Below are 17,912 nucleotides of genomic sequence, written 5' to 3'. Positions count from 1 at the left end.
CTACCCACCCTACGGTATTCAACAATTAAGGCGACCCAGCTGATGGCACCCCATAACGGTTGGTTATGCATGAGTCCATTTCCGTGTGTGCAATTCATGGTTGTACATGGGCCGGGATACTGCTAGGACACCCATGCGTAAACAAGATAACGACTAGAACCCTCTACCAAAGCATCTGGCTCACAAGCCCGACCGAAAGGCAACGGTGTTTGGCAGAAAGTACAAGTGCGCTTCAATTTTTACATAACAAGTCACCACACCTGTGCTAGCCCCCAGCCTAGAGGACCAGGATACTGTGCTGGTCAGACCACAAGTGTGCGAGTGTCGCACGGACTCCACTGCAGTATAGCTCAATGAGTCGCAAAAGAACACAAACCGTTATACGATGAGTTCCAATCGCTTCGCAACGGACCAGACAAACAAAACCACTCAGCGTCAATGATCTGACATTGTCATTGTCTATAACTACTGGCTTTCATTTCCTTACTGTCCCTATCCTCGGTGAACGAAGTTGTAGTAGCTGGAACCACTGGAATTCGATTCACGGTTTGAGACGGAAAACTGAAGTCAACCGTCCTTCATCTTTCAGGTCTATACAGTCCACTTGCAGTCGTTTCTGCTCAAGAGCACCCTTGATCCCCACTGCGCTTGGATGAGACATCCCAAGAAACGGTGACTGGTAGATGTGAGTGGACTTCGTGTTGTCAGTTTCGTCCCAGATTGTCTGACTGAGCGTTTGGAGATGTAGGTACCTCGGAATGCTTGCAACAGACCAGCACCCGATCCGCTCCCTCAACCACTCTTTTATCTTTTCATTCTAAGGCTTTAAACATAATTAAACAAAATTTTTGGTTGTATGGCAGTGAAAAATCTGTGTAAACACTGTTGTTGCTGTCTCTGGTGATGATAGACTGGGTGAGACTAAATCGAAATCTCATGCTTGCAGGTGAGCCAATCGACGTCCTAGATACTTTCGAACGTAAACAATCGTATACCTGGAGAGTTGTATACATTTCAGTAGACAGGCTGGAGATGCGATCACATGTCGAATCGGGAAGGCCAGAGCAGCTGTCGTCAACCTCCGACACCCATGGTGCTGACTACAGTGGTGCGATCCATACTGCTTTATGGATCAGAAACATAGTATATACGCGCAGAGCATATACGAAGGCTGTCATTGGTTATAAATACTGGCACCAATGGTTACAAACATCAGTGTCTCCAGGGCGTTGGTCGGGTCTGGTGGTAACATGGGACTAGTAATGCTGAAATACGCCAGGAAGAAAGCAACTCTTCGTGATAGGTGAATTAATCACGCTTCATAGGCTAAGCTGGTTGGGACGTGTACTCCGCATGCCAGAAGATTGTCTTCTATGCAGAGCTCTTTTCGCTTAGCCTTGCACCGAGCGAAAGCTACCGAGAGGTGGACAGTGTATGACGTGGCAATGAAGTATGGAAACATTAACCACTAAACTTAGTCGGGTCAACAGCTGCTGCCTCTCTGGATGGGGACCCGAGTGCTCATCTAACCAATGGTTAATGACGCTGGCATAAATGGCCCAATATTGCTTGTGCATCAAAGTCATCACCTTCATTGCGTAGCCAACCAGTCCCAGAACTAACCAGATGTGCCATCGCCTCCAAGGCTTTGTTGTATGTACCACACTCTCCCGTTTTCCTTTGATCGAAACTGTAGAAGCTTGGGCCAATGTGTCTATTGTACTCGGTTTGTAGCTAACAAATTGAAATTGAAATTAATGATGATGCCTGAGGGTACCATACAAGAGCCACAGCTCGGTTCATCGCTATTTACGAGACATTTACGGTATCTTCTAAGCTTCTGGCGTAAATTACTAGCTATTTGCCGATTTCATTTGGATGGTTCAGTTGATTTTTCTGGACAAACCCTGATCCACCGAACACAACCCAATAACAACCAAAATGTTCAGAAGCTGTAAATATTCGCGCACGGTTTCAGTGAACATTCATCGCCTCCCCAGATTTTTTTACGCATAACTCACCATACCTACGTCTCGCGCGTCTGGGCTACCCAGCTTCATGCAGAGGCCGGCCACCAGAGTTGTACAGGAGCTGTGAAGCTGCGTCTACATTAGCATACATTTAAGCTTGGATATGGACACCAAATAATAATGAAGTGTGCATAAATCTAGCTTCGTGTTCAACTCTGTCTTCATTTAGCTTCATCCTGAGTTCGAGTACTTTTCCTCATTACCAAGATGGATAACAAACCGGAGGGAGGAACTACAATTTCGGCACGGTTAATCCCATTTGGTATCTTTTCGCTGACCATAAACTCAAGGAATTGGTTACGAAAGAATCTTTCCACGTTGTCACCGGTCATAATTTCCATAGATGCACTGAATGCACATTTCTGGTGCACGAACAACCAGCAACAGTCGTCGTCGGTACTCCTTCATTTGCCGTGTACTTTGGTATTGTCTTGCAGTCATAGGTCTATTATTTAAACCATATGCCCATTACACTCAGTGTGTGCGACTGATGGGAGGCTTTTGCACCAATTCACCTCACCCAGTGGGGTTAGACAGGTCTATCTCCGCACACCATATCTTCCCAACTTTTTTGATCGTTACATTGCTTCGAAACTTCTATACCCGTCGTATTGATCGGATTGTCTTCGGGACGTTCGTTCACAGACGGTAGTAGCTACGGTTATGGAAGAGCGCTTTGTCAAATACTGCCAACGGGCAATTGTTGTGGGAAAATAACTGGTAAAACGAAGTCTCATGGGTCGAGTCCATCCTTGCTTCGAAGGAAACACATGTTCAAGAGGAAAATGAGTTTAAGCACTCAATAGTGTACACTATTGAGCACGTCCTCCCCTGTGGAGAATATTGCATCGTTATCTGCTTGCGTCTCATTGCTTTGATCCCTGATATATTAATTTATTCTACTCTGTTATAGAGGCCTTTAACACTCAACAATGTTAGACTCTTCGTCTAGTGAAGAGGACGACGGTGACGGCGGATTTTCCGGTTATGGTTCCAGGCCTGTTGGTCCAACCCCACAAAATGTATCAGCAAAATTGCACTCCTGCAGAACATCCGTTTCACCGTCTGCTCAACATTCTACTTCACATGGAGGCTATAGGCATACCGTGGATTTAGATGAACAGTCTTCTCGGGGGAGTAAGAGGGCCAATGGATCCGCTGGAGGAGCTGCTGTTATGTCTCGCCAAACCTCTACCCCCTATCGTAACGTTCCTCCTCGAGAAACATGCCAGATAACAGCCCGTGATGGCTCGCGTTATTCTTCCTCTTTTAAAGGTTATGATTCAGTTGATGGCAGTCCTGCTTCCCGCCACGTTTCTCATCAGCCAACAAGAACGTCCAAGTAAGTCTTGCATGGTGTTCTTTTTTGTTGGCGACAAGTTATTCTTCTGGCGGGAGACAATGAAGATGGATTTCGCTAGGTGCCATTACCCCCTTAGCCCGAGTACCCTTTTCAGTCATTGTCCGTCCTAGTTTGACGAATATCCTTTGCTTATCGCACTCATTTTGACTTAACAATTGCCATATAGTATGCAGAAGCGTCCATCTTCCTGAACTACCCAGGTCACTTACATCATTCGATACATAAGCTCGATTAGTTAAACTTTAAGATTGCTGCAATGTGCACAACTGCGTACGCTCTTATTCTTGAAAGTTACTTTGATTTTGCGCCTTATACGTCCATCATTCTTGATTCGGCTTCGACGACCTTGCAGTTTCTCAGCCATGTTGCTTCTATGCCACACTTGAGTAGTTCAAGAAAATATGTCATAGTTGGCTGTTTTTATAGATTTAGCCCATTACTCCATGATTCGGATTCCGACGTTGGTTACTGCCGGGCATCAACAGGGACCGAATGCCTGTTCTTTGGGTATAGTTAGCTATAACTTCATTCGAAAGCCACATCCAAGCTCAAATTACCACAATATTGTCCGGAGGTGATTATCACATAAAGCTATCAAAGTCAATTCGTACTTGACTGTTATTCTACTATTTTCTATCATTGATGAACGAAACCGTAGCAAACGAAACCACTGTACCACGTCACACAGTTTTTATCTGAACGATTGACAGAATAGCTGACTCTTGAGTGTTTTTATTTAGCTTTGCTGCAACCAGCTCGTACGTGCCCATAGACCGGTTCAGGTTTCATAGTCATTCAGGGACACCCGTGATGCTGCTCCATAAACACTGCAGTGTTCAGGTTCCATAGTCATTCAGGGACACCCGTGATGCTGGAACCCAGGTGGAGCCGGTGTTTCGTTGAACTGCACATGTGACGTCCTGAATGACAGTTTTTGTCCGAGGTTGACCCTATCTTAGCTGCACAAGTACGTTTCCTTGCAGATCACCCGGAGAAATGTAGGGAATTGAAGAGTGTCAAACTCATATCACATACCAAATCCGCTTTGTTTGTCTTTAGCCCGCCTGTCTGTGCGATATGAAAACGTATTCTGAACCACATACCCTTTTGACTAACTCAGTTTGATAAATGTTTTTAGGCTTTCAAGTCAACACTCAGTACCTGAAACAGAGGAGGTCGATATGTCCTCATCAACCGCGAGCCTCAATGCGGCAGCTCCCCCCTTTAACCAAACAGCCACTGCTACTGGAACGCGTGGTAGTAGTAGCTACAGTGTTAATAGTACGAGCAGTAGTCCTTACTTGGACCAGAAAATCAGCAACAGCCCCTCAGCAGCTTCTCAAAACCAGGAGGAAATGGCGGTCTCGCATCCTCAACATCAGCAGCAGCCAACTTTGTCCAAAGATCCAGCCGCTTTGGAGTTAGAGAAAAACGAAAGGGAGGAGCAGGAACGACGCAGATTATTGCAGCTGTAAGTGATCCAGACCTGCATCGTCGAGTCAACTGGCAGATCATGTTGAACTGAATGTCGTTGGTCTTGTTGTTTGCGTAAAATCCGTGTCGTCCTGCTTTTTGTGTACAGAACAGGTACGTCCTAATCCTATTCGTTTACGTTCCGTGGCGTAGTTTGATGTTGTATGCTTGGCTTCTCTGTTTTGTCCTTGTATGATAGTTTTGCTGTTGTACTTTAAACCGAGTTCAATTCGTCCAATAGAATGATGGTTCCATGCACATGGACCAAAGTCACACCGAACTTCTTGTTCAGTGTGGTCTTTTTCCGACGTCATTATGAATAAAACAGTGACATTCAAGCGGTATAGCAAAGGTGATCAGATGCATTGCATTTCAGCTATTTTTTCTATCAATAAAGAATGTACATCCCTCTGTTCTGATCCCCATACTCCCATTCGCGTTTCTCCTACCCACACCGACAAGAAGACTAGTCGTGCCCAGCGGATCGATATTAGGTATTTTCTTTTTTCCATGGATTTGTAAGCGGTTTCATGAGTATGTAACTACCACTCTTCATGTACCCCTACTGAACAGGTACTTTTTCAAAATCTTTAATATCGCGAGATCGCTCATGTGTGAAAACGAATATTTTCAGCGTAAGTGAACCGTTTTGTGGCTTTGGGATATGAACTTAGCTTCAGACCGAGGATTTAGTATGGTGGAACTTCAATCACAGACTTTTAGACCAGTAATTATGTGCCTCATCCCCTGAGCTATCTCGAGCTGTCGTGTAAATATATCTAAACTAACTTACTTTATATGTTTCAGAAGTTTCCGTTTGAATGACCAATTTTGGGGTGGGGAAAGGCCCACGTGAACACTAAAGCTTTTGCACTTTGTCCTACATTATCTTAGTGAAATGTTGATGTTTATGCCAGTTGTGGGATTTCGCCATTAATTTGTGGTCTTCACATCCCTCCAAATCATCTGATTTTTTCGTTTAGGCCGACATTGTTGTTTTTTGTGTTTGAATCCATGCCAATCTATTCATCGAGTTATTAGTCATTACCTTTTATCACCTGATGCAATCTATCTCGTCCCCGTAAGGCAGCCAACAATTCCTCGTCTAAAATCAAGAAGACTGGAGGTATACCAGTGGCGAAATATATTCACTTGCAGATTTAGTTGATGTCAACGAGAGATCCAAGTGAGTCACAACTGAATCAGTTGTTTATGGTGTTATGTGAAGAATACCACGTAGGATTATAATCGAGTCTCAATAACAAATGTCTGCCCAGTATGTTAACTCCGTTTTTTGTCTGGCAGAATCCAAAACTGCCCCTCTTACCAAATGGGATGCATTAATGGCAGCGAGCTCAAGATAGACGGTATTTCGACTTTTTTCATCCTTTGAGACTTGTTCAACATTGCATGTCTCATCTGCATGGGTTTCACTTTGAGTTCACCAATGTTATTTGTTTCTCATCAGTACCGGTTGTCTGATTCCTGTCCCCCAAAACCATCCAGGTATGTATTTGTCGTACGGTGTATTGCCTATCCGTTCTATTCGAAACCGCCAACTGACTTGGTCCGGCGATATTTGAAGATTACCAAACAGCAGCTGACCACATTCAAGGAACGTTTCCAAGCCTACCTAAACGGTGAACTGGATGTGGTCGGTGACGAGGCATTCACCAACGCAATTCAAAGTTATTATGAGGTGAGGCAGTCTTCCAATGGGAGTGATTCATTTTGATAGATAACCGTTTCCTTACCTCAAAACGTGTTCTTTCGGGATGGGACCATGGCAGGCATGATTGCTTTTCACCTTTTGCTTCTTTCTTCAACCGAAACAGACTGGTGAATCATTGTGGTTTCTGGAAGATTAGTTGTGCTTCCATCCTGTGCAGTGCGTGTATTTCTGTATTTGTCATTATTCGACTTTTGGTGTGGTGCAGTTTATTGCCCTCCAATCAGTCAAGTGGGCTCAGGTGCAAAGTATACATGGATGTCGGTACTTAGTTGGTTTTGAACCACACGAATTAAAAGAATTGTGTGTCTTACTGCACCCTATGGTTTATAATTGGACTTCATTATGAACACTTGTCATTCCATAATCACTTTTCTGATGCTGTTTTTGATACTTATCGTGTGTTATCTGCAATTCCACACAATCTGAACTACACATCGTATCCGATCTAGCAAAAAGAACAATTAACAGGCAGTTGCCTTCGTAATGGGATTCTTGACATCATCGAGTGGGTGAATAATTCAAACTATGTGACTTTCAAGGCTTCGCCTTAAGAATCAACGCAGCACCAACCAGGAGGATGGTGAGAACGAAGTGCACTTTGTACGCACAAAACGTTGCTCTTCGTTTATCGTCCGTTGGATGGGGCCCAACTTTAACCAACTTACTGCTAAGCCTTTGACTATTTGAAATTGTTTTGTGTTACCTGGACTAGTCTTCAACTTCAAGAGTGACTCAACTGTAGTGAAGGCTTGCATACTAGATTACAGCCTGTGGGCGGTTTTCTTAACTCTGTATATGAGTAAACCCTCTTATGGATAACCGTATTGTTCTACCGATGTCAGCACTTTAAACCTTTAAACTTCGTCTACAAACATCATAGGAATGAATGTTTGTCTGTCTTCCTAGACTACTTGTCGAACTCTCCTACACCGTGCCACTGTAAATCGGCTTTAGGTTTTTATTCATACCTGGTGCTGATAATAATAATAATAACAATAATAATAATAATGGTGGACATAATGTGATCGTAATAGCAATAACCTTACAGTAGCAACTAAACCGCCCTACGGTTTAGTTGATAGGGATATTTGAGTGGCGGGGTGTGACTGTTCACTTGTTGAGAGGCCATTGTCATAGATGATGAATCCTCAAAGGGGACCATTTCCGTTAACCCCTGTGATCAGAAAGGTACCCAAAAGCCTTGTGAACAGTATGGTTAGTTAAGCTCTCGAGGGTTCTGTTGGCATTCGTTTATTGTTTGTGTTTAACGGACAGGCTCAGCTACCGGATTGAATTTTGAACTAGAAGACCCAGTGCTGCGTCCTGGACCGCGCCACGCGCGGCTACACATACAGGGTGGAGTAATTTCATGTTGATTGGGTGGGATTATCAGATAACTGAAACGTGGGCTGTGGGTGATACCAAATACGCACTGTTTTACCAAATACTCTTTAAACACATCCTTCTCAGTCTTCCTCTCTATTCGGGACTCTCTTCTTCCCTGTAACGGAGCACAGATCGATGATAAGCTACTTGATCAATTTCTTTGAAACACTTACTCTTTGTAGAAACTTGTATGCGGTTCTGCAGCACAGATGAAGATGTGACAGGAGACTGACCATGTTTCGGGATGCGTAACTCTTATTCACGGACGATGTTTGCAGCATCAGTAGAATAGTCCATTTGAGCATTTTCTTTTTTTTTGGGGGGGGGGATTCACAGGCACAGATTTCGTTCTTTCAGTCCCTCTCTTTCCAAGGCACTGATCGTGGTCTAGGACTCAGGAGACGATAGTTGGAAAATTGAAGTTAACTATATGAAGGCGCGTAAAACAACCACCGCGCTGCTGAAAAAAGCAACAAGTCAATGGATGTCGAACCAACGGCTTCGACTTAATAGGCTTTAAATGTAACATTTGTGGTTATATTAGTTTCGCACTCCATGTACTCAAAATTGTGAATACTTCTCGTAGACACGTGTACTTGGTGCTTCAGCACCAGGGAAAACCTAGTAACGTCAATATTCTTTACGCTGTGATTGATTGTATCGTTTCCTCACCATGATCAGACGGGCAATCCTGCATGAATCTCCTCCAACTCATAGATATTTTCGAACTGTCAGCTAGCGTATTGTTAAAATTTCGTCAGAAACTAGGCACACTCCATTGGAACAAACAAGAGACACTAATCAGTCCCACAGACAGAACGGCTCATCTAAGAGGGACCCTGCTACTATGTCACAGTTTCTCTGTAATTTCTTATGCTCCTAACATTGGTCCTAATGCGTGAATTTGTTTCCAAATGAGACCGGGTTCTTATATTTCTACTATAACATTGTATATCAACGGTTTTTGAAAATGAGTCATTGAATTAGCCCTAGTTCTACTTCCAGCCTATCTGCCTTGTTAGTTTCTGTGGGGCGAGATGGACCAAGTGGTTAGAGAGCGAATTAACTGACCAGAAGGTCCGTGGTTCGAACCCGACTTCTGCCTCTCGACTTCCCCTGTCTAGGCTTGGGTGACCTGGTAGTATCCCAGCCCTCGTGACTCCTTCGTGTAGCATGGCAGCTAGGCACCGAAAGGGTGCTACAGCTGTATCTGTGACAAATAGTCATCATCATCATTCTTGATATCAACACCAAAGAATAACACTAGTGCTCCACTACCGTATAGCCATGTCTGTTTGTTTGAAGGACGCGGGGGGCCTTTGACCCACAGGACCTGACTGATCCTTTCGAGGCAACATCATCTGACTACTTTTATGTCGAACATTTCTTTAGATATTTCTTCGGAGCGATCGTGTATCCAGTATGGTTCGCGGAGGTGGATGTTCGATGCACGACTTTCGCGAGGTCTTTCGCCTAAATAGCGAGCACCGAGTCCGATGTCTCCCGCAAATCGAAGGCCTCAATAAATCCAACGTGGTTAGTGCGTGGATGGTGAAGTTTGATCAGATTTGTCGTGGTGGAGCCGGACCATCCACGGTGCTGCAAAAATTGCAGGTCCCTCAACCTGAACTGGTCATGAGTAAGGAACAATTATACGAACTCTTTCAGTCCACTTTGGGGGTAAAAAAGTATGAGCATCAAATTTTGTACAACGCTCTCCAGGTAAGTCTGTGTTTTTCTGTGCTTTTCGGCCACTTGTACGATACGTAAAGTAGCATTGTATCCTGTTTTGTGTGAATATTTTTCCCCATTCTCAGTTGTGTGTGATTGGCAGCCGTGTCATCCACATTTAGGACACCTTACCACCTATAAACTTAACTCTGCTTCTTCAATGGCGCACAACAGCTAGAAGCTACTTAGTACACTACATCAAACGGAAATCGACCCTTGTAGGCTGATTGAAATCTGATAGCCTCCTTTTGTACATGCATTGTTGTCGTAGAACTACCCAATTTGTCGATCGATCACAAATGCATAACTAGTTTTAGTTGAGTTTGAAGCTACAGAGCCATTCAATAGACAGCGTGACAAACCGAGAAGCTGAATGCTAGATAACGCGCCCAAAGGAGCTACTGCTGTTGTAGATCACGCGTCACAAAAAACCCAAACCACGTGACAGTTCCTGTCGGAGCTACTGTGTTGTAGATCACGCGTCACAAAAAACCCAAACCACGTGACAGTTCCTGTCCCACTTGTAACCTTAGCCGACAACATGTAACCTACAACGTCCCATCCATTTTCGTTCACGCGGCTACCACCTGTGTCACATGCCAGGCTTACGAACTTCAACCACATCAGGTCAAGTTGTATCCATGTTCGTGCAAACTTCAAACACGAAAGGACACCCCTCTCTATACACTGCACACAATACATAGGCATACAACTCGGCCCAAAACACACGCGCGCGCGCAGGACAGGAAGTCAGCTGAACTCCACAGGTCTCCACGGCTAACTACTGAACACGTGTATAGGCGACACTGCAGAGAAGACACATCTCACGTCCGGACTTTTACTCAGGAGCTCTCAACAAGTGTCCTCAAACGATAAGTCACTTTTTAGCTTATTTCACTTTTCTCATTGCATCTATTTTTATCAAGTGCACCTAACTATTGTATTCATCATCATTCTGGCCAAACAGACAGTTGTTATTGCTTGTTAACTCTGATAATCAACTTATTTATGTTACGACTAGAGCACTAACAATTTCTTTGGCCTGATAAATGTATTGCATAAGGAAACTGAGTCCTACAAACAGTAAAAGTGACGGATAGTCAGGCATACCAGTTTCCGATGGCTACCACAGTGATGATGAGTAGATGGTAACGGAAATATACAGAAGGCTGAAAAGTGGACGAGTTGAGATGTGGCGGTATCTTGTTTACCATGTGCAACCAGCCCAATGAAGATGAGCAGAGGCGGCTTTAATGTTGTATGTTATTATGATTGAAAGTGAGGGAATATCTCGTGCTGGAGGAACTGGCATGGTATGAGAGTCACATTGGGCTCACCAATTGCTAGTGCTCTAGGTGTAACATAAATAAGTTGATTATCAGAAGTTAACAAGCAACAACAACTGTCTGTTTGGCCAGAATGATGATGAATACAATAGTTAGGTGCACTTGATAAAAATAGATGCAATGAGAAAAGTGAAATAAGCTAAAAAGTGACTTATCGTTTGAGGACACTTGTTGAGAGCTCCTGAGTAAAAGTCCGGACGTGAGATGTGTCTTCTCTGCAGTGTCGCCTATACACGTGTTCAGTAGTTAGCCGTGGAGACCTGTGGAGTTCAGCTGACTTCCTGTCCTGCGCGCGCGCGTGTGTTTTGGGCCGAGTTGTATGCCTATGTATTGTGTGCAGTGTATAGAGAGGGGTGTCCTTTCGTGTTTGAAGTTTGCACGAACATGGATACAACTTGACCTGATGTGGTTGAAGTTCGTAAGCCTGGCATGTGACACAGGTGGTAGCCGCGTGAACGAAAATGGATGGGACGTTGTAGTGTACATGTTGTCGGCTAAGGTTACAAGTGGGACAGGAACTGTCACGTGGTTTGGGTTTTTGTGACGCGTGATTTAGTGAGTGGTCTCTACAAATACTGTCCTCCCAGCGGAGGAGAATAGTAGGTGCTGATGAAATGGTACGTGATATGAATCTGCGACGATGAACAAAACAAAGCACGAGGGCGACAGCGGACGCGGTAATCGGATTGAGTAACCGCTACAGTGCTATCCCGTGATCTACGCAACAAAACGGCCGTTGAATCACATTACCTGAGGTTCATGTTGCTTGTTAACTTCTGATAATCAACTTATTTATGTTACACCTAGAGCACTAGCAATTGGTGAGCCCAATGTGACTCTCATACCATGCCAGTTCCTCCAGCACGAGATATTCCCTCACTTTCAATCATAATAACATACAACATTAAAGCCGCCTCTGCTCATCTTCATTGGGCTGGTTGCACATGGTAAACAAGATACCGCCACATCTCAACTCGTCCACTTTTCAGCCTTCTGTATATTTCCGTTACCATCTACTCATCATCACTGTGGTAGCCATCGGAAACTGGTATGCCTGACTATCCGTCACTTTTACTGTTTGTAGGACTCAGTTTCCTTATGCAATACATTTATCAGGCCAAAGAAATTGTTAGTGCTCTAGTCGTAACATAAATAAGTTGATTATCAGAGTTAACAAGCAATAACAACTGTCTGTTTGGCCAGAATGATGATGAATACAATAGTTAGGTGCACTTGATAAAAATAGATGCAATGAGAAAAGTGAAATAAGCTAAAAAGTGACTTATCGTTTGAGGACACTTGTTGAGAGCTCCTGAGTAAAAGTCCGGACGTGAGATGTGTCTTCTCTGCAGTGTCGCCTATACACGTGTTCAGTAGTTAGCCGTGGAGACCTGTGGAGTTCAGCTGACTTCCTGTCCTGCGCGCGCGCGTGTGTTTTGGGCCGAGTTGTATGCCTATGTATTGTGTGCAGTGTATAGAGAGGGGTGTCCTTTCGTGTTTGAAGTTTGCACGAACATGGATACAACTTGACCTGATGTGGTTGAAGTTCGTAAGCCTGGCATGTGACACAGGTGGTAGCCGCGTGAACGAAAATGGATGGGACGTTGTAGTGTACATGTTGTCGGCTAAGGTTACAAGTGGGACTGGAAACTGTCACGGGTTTGGGTTTTTGTGACGCGTGATTTAGTGAGTGGTCTCTACAAATACTGTCCTCCCAGCGGAGGAGAATAGTAGGTGCTGATGAAATGGTACGTGATATGAATCTGCGACGATGAACAAAACAAAGCACGAGGGCGACAGCGGACGCGGTAATCGGATTGAGTAACCGCTACAGTGCTATCCCGTGATCTACGCAACAAAACGGCCGTTGAATCACATTACCTGAGGTTCATAAAGGCGAGGAACTCGAGAGTCTAAATAAGCACACGAGGCGACTTATCTAGGTTCGCAAGCTTTCGGTCATAGCAAATTATTTGATCAAGAGGTCGTGATCCCTTCCAGGAAGCAAACCATATGGTGTCTTTTGATTCAGTCAAACCATGCGAAGCAGTCACGTATGGATTCATGAAGGTGGTTGTGCCGACTGTCGGTCGATCGATTTCACCCGAGAACTCGGTGGTGGTTAGTAATATTACTCACTATTTTCCAAACTATCACCAACCGTAAAGTTAGTTTATGCTATGGTGAATCTTTTCTGTGCGCTTTGACCACCATCGATATTCAGTAGGTGGATATCGTAGACTTCATTTGGCCGCTTAACGAATCTTGCTGACATCGGTGGTCAGCTGTTCTTGGATTAGCTTAGTCTTTAATTACAGGTGCGAGGACCGCCCATCGGATGTAGTTGCTCCAAGAAATACGCCACAACCTCAATACCGAATGGATAATTTGTATTCACTTGGTCGTCGTGTCCTACAAACAGGAAGTCCGATCTTACAATAGTAGAACTTTTACACGGCCAGATTATGATAGCATACCTTCAGTGAAAGTCTGATTCAATGGTGCTGGGGACCAAGGCCCGAAAAAGCCTGTTCATGTATCATTTTGGTTAACCGAACTCCGGAAAATAACTTAACATTGTCCACGGAGGAATTAAAGTGAATTAACCTGATTTCTTGAAGAACTCCTGAACTCAGGAAAACTGGTTGGTGCAAGTTGCGTGAGGCTGGTGAACATGTATATGGACGGAGAGTTTTGTATCTCGAGTTGCAGATTTTTTAACCATGTGGTTTTCCAACGCTCCATGACTCAAACGCACTGTTATCAACCATCTCACTCTAGACTGATTGTCAGCCACCTTGATCGTGTCTCACTCACTACAGCATTTAAACGGCAATGGTTTCACCCCTTTGACCATGGAATGAATAGGTGGAGAACCGCAAAAGCCGAGGCCTAACAAGCCAGGTGAACCGATCACCGATAGTTGCACATAGATTGACCTGATTTGCCTCATTCCTCTACCGCTGTCCAACTATTCTGACTTGCACAAACAACGTGAAATGCATCAAACTAAACTAATGCATTGATCTCTGCCGAACAATCGGCTTGCCAAATCCGAACCTCACTCATTCAATTAATATGCGCTTCTGAATCAAGATGCGATTAAGAATCAAACGATGAAACCACGGGCCCGGCGCTAAATTCAAATTGGAATTTGGCTTATACCGTTCGGTTCCTGCCAAACTACCCATTTCCCCCAAACGACACAGAAGAGTCTGTTAGTCCTAAAGGAAAGGGAATGGCTAACAATAGTTAATCGGTGATTTTTACAAACATTACGAGCATTCACAGCATTCATCCAAAACATGCCGAAAAAATATGCTGATTTAGGCTGAAGGAAGTTTGTAGATTGGCGTGCAGACAAAGCACCCCACTCACAGGATGATTGAGACAAAACTGGAATACCGCATTGTTGTACTAGTTGTACTAGTACGCGCTTTTCCTTTACGAGAAGCAATTAAACTGCACTGACTACTCTACATCTCGCACACTTAACCTTTGAAAGAGCTGTTTCTTCCGCGCAATGTGGAATTACTCAGTAACGTAAAATAACTCAGCCAGGTAAAGTACTACCATTTTACTGAGGTAACTTAGTCGGTAATTTAGTGATGGCTTTATGCGGCTGTGCCGTTCTTATTACTTTTAACTGAGTGTTTTATCTAAGTAGCGGTTTTTTTAGCAACACCAAAACGTTTTTTGTGGCAAGGCTTCTCATGCTGTAAATCTAGCAACTAATGGTTTGGTTTCCCTATCCCACATTATACAAAAGACCTTGTTTTGGTTTAACAAAAGACATTATAAAGATCAATGTAAACTGAAGCTGTGCTGTAGACGTAATGCACTACTCATAAGGTTGTTGAAAACTCTTCGACAAAAAATATCCTAAACGAGAGATTTAGTTGGGTTTCAGGTGAATCTTACGTCAAAATCAACTTGGTATGCTGATGGGTGTATTTCGCCAAAGACGTGCCCACATAGGCTTTTAATCGGCAAGCTTATGCAACCAGAATGAAGCCGTCATCACGCATCTTGTTTTACAGCACAAAACCCGGTGAATACCGATCACTCTGCATGGAGTTCTACAGCGAAATCCGTTTTGACAATGTTTTTAGAAAAGCTGTCTCAGGACTTCACTGAACGAGCAAGATACATCTTAGGTCAGGCAAATGCCACCTTCTATAGGATTAACCAGATGGTCAGAGACTGATTGATCTGTAAGCCTAGAGTGCATATATGGTATATCTGGAGTGGCCTGAGACTTACATCGGGTTTCTTTAAACACACTGCAAGCTTGATTCGACTGCATGCATCGGCCTCGGCGAACTTAACAACATTGAGTTATGATGGCGAACGCTGAGGTAAACGATTTGATGACCTATGAGCAAAGAATGTTTGCAAATTGATGTTCCTGCAAGGATTCTGGGTTTCGGTGTTCTGGACCCAAACTTTCTTCACTGTTACATATCATAGACGCGGTGGGATCTGACCCATATCAGCTTGTGTTTTCCAATTGAAGGAAGTGTCAACCCGTGAGTCAGGTTCATGGCGGATATCTTCACGACTGTTTACGTCCTTTTCAACCCAAAAGCCCGGGGGTGAGGTTATTTGGGCAGTTGCGCAGCAATCGATCCATATCGACAAGTTCCTTCGAATTTGTGTTCACCTCACTTTGCTGTAGGATTGTCGCCCACATAGTGTATTGGCACACGCACACACAGCTGAACCATAGTTCTTTATGCCTGGGTGATTAAATTTCATTCTTCACTTTTCAATCATAATTTCTTGAGTGAGGGTCGTTCATTTGCAGTATTTTCTCAAGTGGCATGCATACAGCCTACCGTTTTATTTACTTTGCATTTAGATGTCAAGTGGTTTTTGTTATAGAGCACGTCTTTCCAGTTTTGCCCCGTTCTGTGTTGATGGAGTTTCACCACATACAATCCCATTCATGTATTATCCGTCCTCAGTCGCATGGTCTAGAAAGTCAGACTGTTTGATGAAGCTTCGACTTGGGTTGTAGTGTTTTCCGGTTTCTTCATTGTCCCTTCAGAAATAAGCATCCTCAGATAGAGCTCCCAAGAAAGAAAAAGAAACAAAGTGTTTTTTCTTCAAGTTCAGTGAATTCCAAGTGTTGTAAATTTTTCGCTTCCTCAAACCAGTGTCCTTGTTTGTTTCCTTATCAGCTTGATAACGCTGACGAACAAGCCGCTCAAGTTCGGCGTGAACTGGACGGCCAGCTTCAAATGGTCGAAGAGCTATCCAGGGTAAGCCACATGCCGAGTTCCATGCCGTTTGAATAACGGCTCTTATCTCATCCCTTTTGCAATTGACGTCTCATGGGGATGTAACTTTTTAAGTATAGCATAAACTATCCGATAAGATTGTTTGAATTGTGGGTGGGCAAGCGAGGGTTTTATTTTTTCGGTTTCCCCCGAGAAACTTATCAGAACTTTACAAAGATGAGGTTATCATGTGAGTTGATGTGGGTGATGCTGAAAAGTCGATAGCCTTGCCATTGGGTGATGACGACCATATGGTCGGCGTGGATCTACGGTTGTTCATCAGTAGGGGGGTGGACACTAATTTGCGTCTTGGTGTCTGCTGCCTCTGAATCCAGTACTACTGGTAAGTACGAAGCTGGAACAGACGATCATTGGAGGGTCCGTGGTTCGAATCCAACTCGATTGCTCTTGTCCAGGCTTGAGCGACCTAGGCCCTCACGCCTCCTTTGGGGGCATGGCAATCATGCACCGAAAAAATGCTGCAGCTGTAGGACATTAAAAAATCGTTAGTATCACGGTTAACACCTGAGGCTTAGTTTCTACATTTAACCACGCAACCGTATGGGTTCAACAAACCGTTCAGGATAGTGACGACGAACCCAGTGACTTATCAGTTAGGTCCGGATATGAATGCTCGTTTCTGTGACCATAGATGTTGACACACTCAGACAACTGAATTATCATCGGGCAAGTGCAATAGCATTTATGGGAGATGGAACTTACCGATTACGTTTTCAAGGATAAAACCTCATGGTCGAGCTGGATTTCATATTTCCCAGAGGCATTTGCCCATGGACCGGTGATCTGCTTAGAATGCAACTAGGGTGGTGGACTATTGTTGAGTGCTGTAGTTTGGAATAGACCAAGTATACTACCCAGTTAAATTGACTGACTGATTGCGGCTGTTATAAATCGGTGGGAATTTAGACTGAACGATGAATAAAACGACTACGGCCGATAGTCTATCACCCGTTAATCACTCATAATTTTCTCATGTGGCTAACCGAAGCTTTGCGTCTCTTCTCTCAGGTCGTTCCTATTTGTGGCCTGTTTATTTACCTTCGGCCCTCATAAATTGGGCACCCTCTCATGGAGGACTCCAGTGAACGGAGTCTTCTCCCCTAGAGATTTCGCAACAGCGTGTCCGCTGAGGGATGACTTGGACTGCTATTCCCTTGAAAAGAGTCTACCCCTAGATGAGGCCAAATACACTGTTCCTGATTGTCACTAACAATAATAATATTTCTAAGCTATCTATCGCAATATCCTGATAGCTTTTGTTTGGTGTCATTGGGTCATTCCGAAATCCGTCCTGTGTTATCACACCAAATGATTGTTTGGAGCGTATAGCTGCTTCATCACACCACTGTATCTTTCGTATCCTCAACAGGTTTGACGAACCATTGCTTCTTAGTTGTCTCGCAAGATCTGAGTGATAGGTGTATTCCCCGATGAACGTTCTCTCTGGTCGATGGAATGTCCTTAAAATAATCTACTTGCCCACCCTTTATTATTCTTGTGTTTGATTGATTTTGCCTCATTTGTACCATATGCTTCCCTACCGGCTGT

At 44.0% G+C, this 17,912-nt stretch overlaps 1 protein-coding gene across 1 annotated transcript in view; it reads left to right on the top strand.

Moving 5' to 3' along the window:
• Window positions 1–2,962: 2,962 nt before the first annotated feature.
• Window positions 2,963–17,912, top strand: part of T265_05210 (hypothetical protein) — a gene marked incomplete at both ends in the record, with an annotated part of 90,585 nt that continues 75,635 nt past the window's right edge. Inside the window, 5 exons of the mRNA XM_009170154.1 lie at window positions 2,963–3,372; window positions 4,532–4,864; window positions 6,373–6,565; window positions 9,377–9,706; window positions 16,245–16,325. Of these exons, the coding sequence (XP_009168418.1) occupies window positions 2,963–3,372; window positions 4,532–4,864; window positions 6,373–6,565; window positions 9,377–9,706; window positions 16,245–16,325 (1,347 nt within the window). The remainder of the gene's footprint in view (window positions 3,373–4,531; window positions 4,865–6,372; window positions 6,566–9,376; window positions 9,707–16,244; window positions 16,326–17,912) is intronic.

This window comes from Opisthorchis viverrini (genome assembly GCF_000715545.1).
Source record: "Opisthorchis viverrini unplaced genomic scaffold opera_v5_94, whole genome shotgun sequence".
NCBI classification, from domain to species: Eukaryota; Metazoa; Platyhelminthes; class Trematoda; order Opisthorchiida; family Opisthorchiidae; genus Opisthorchis; species Opisthorchis viverrini.
This window is presented reverse-complemented; position numbering and strand designations above follow the sequence as displayed.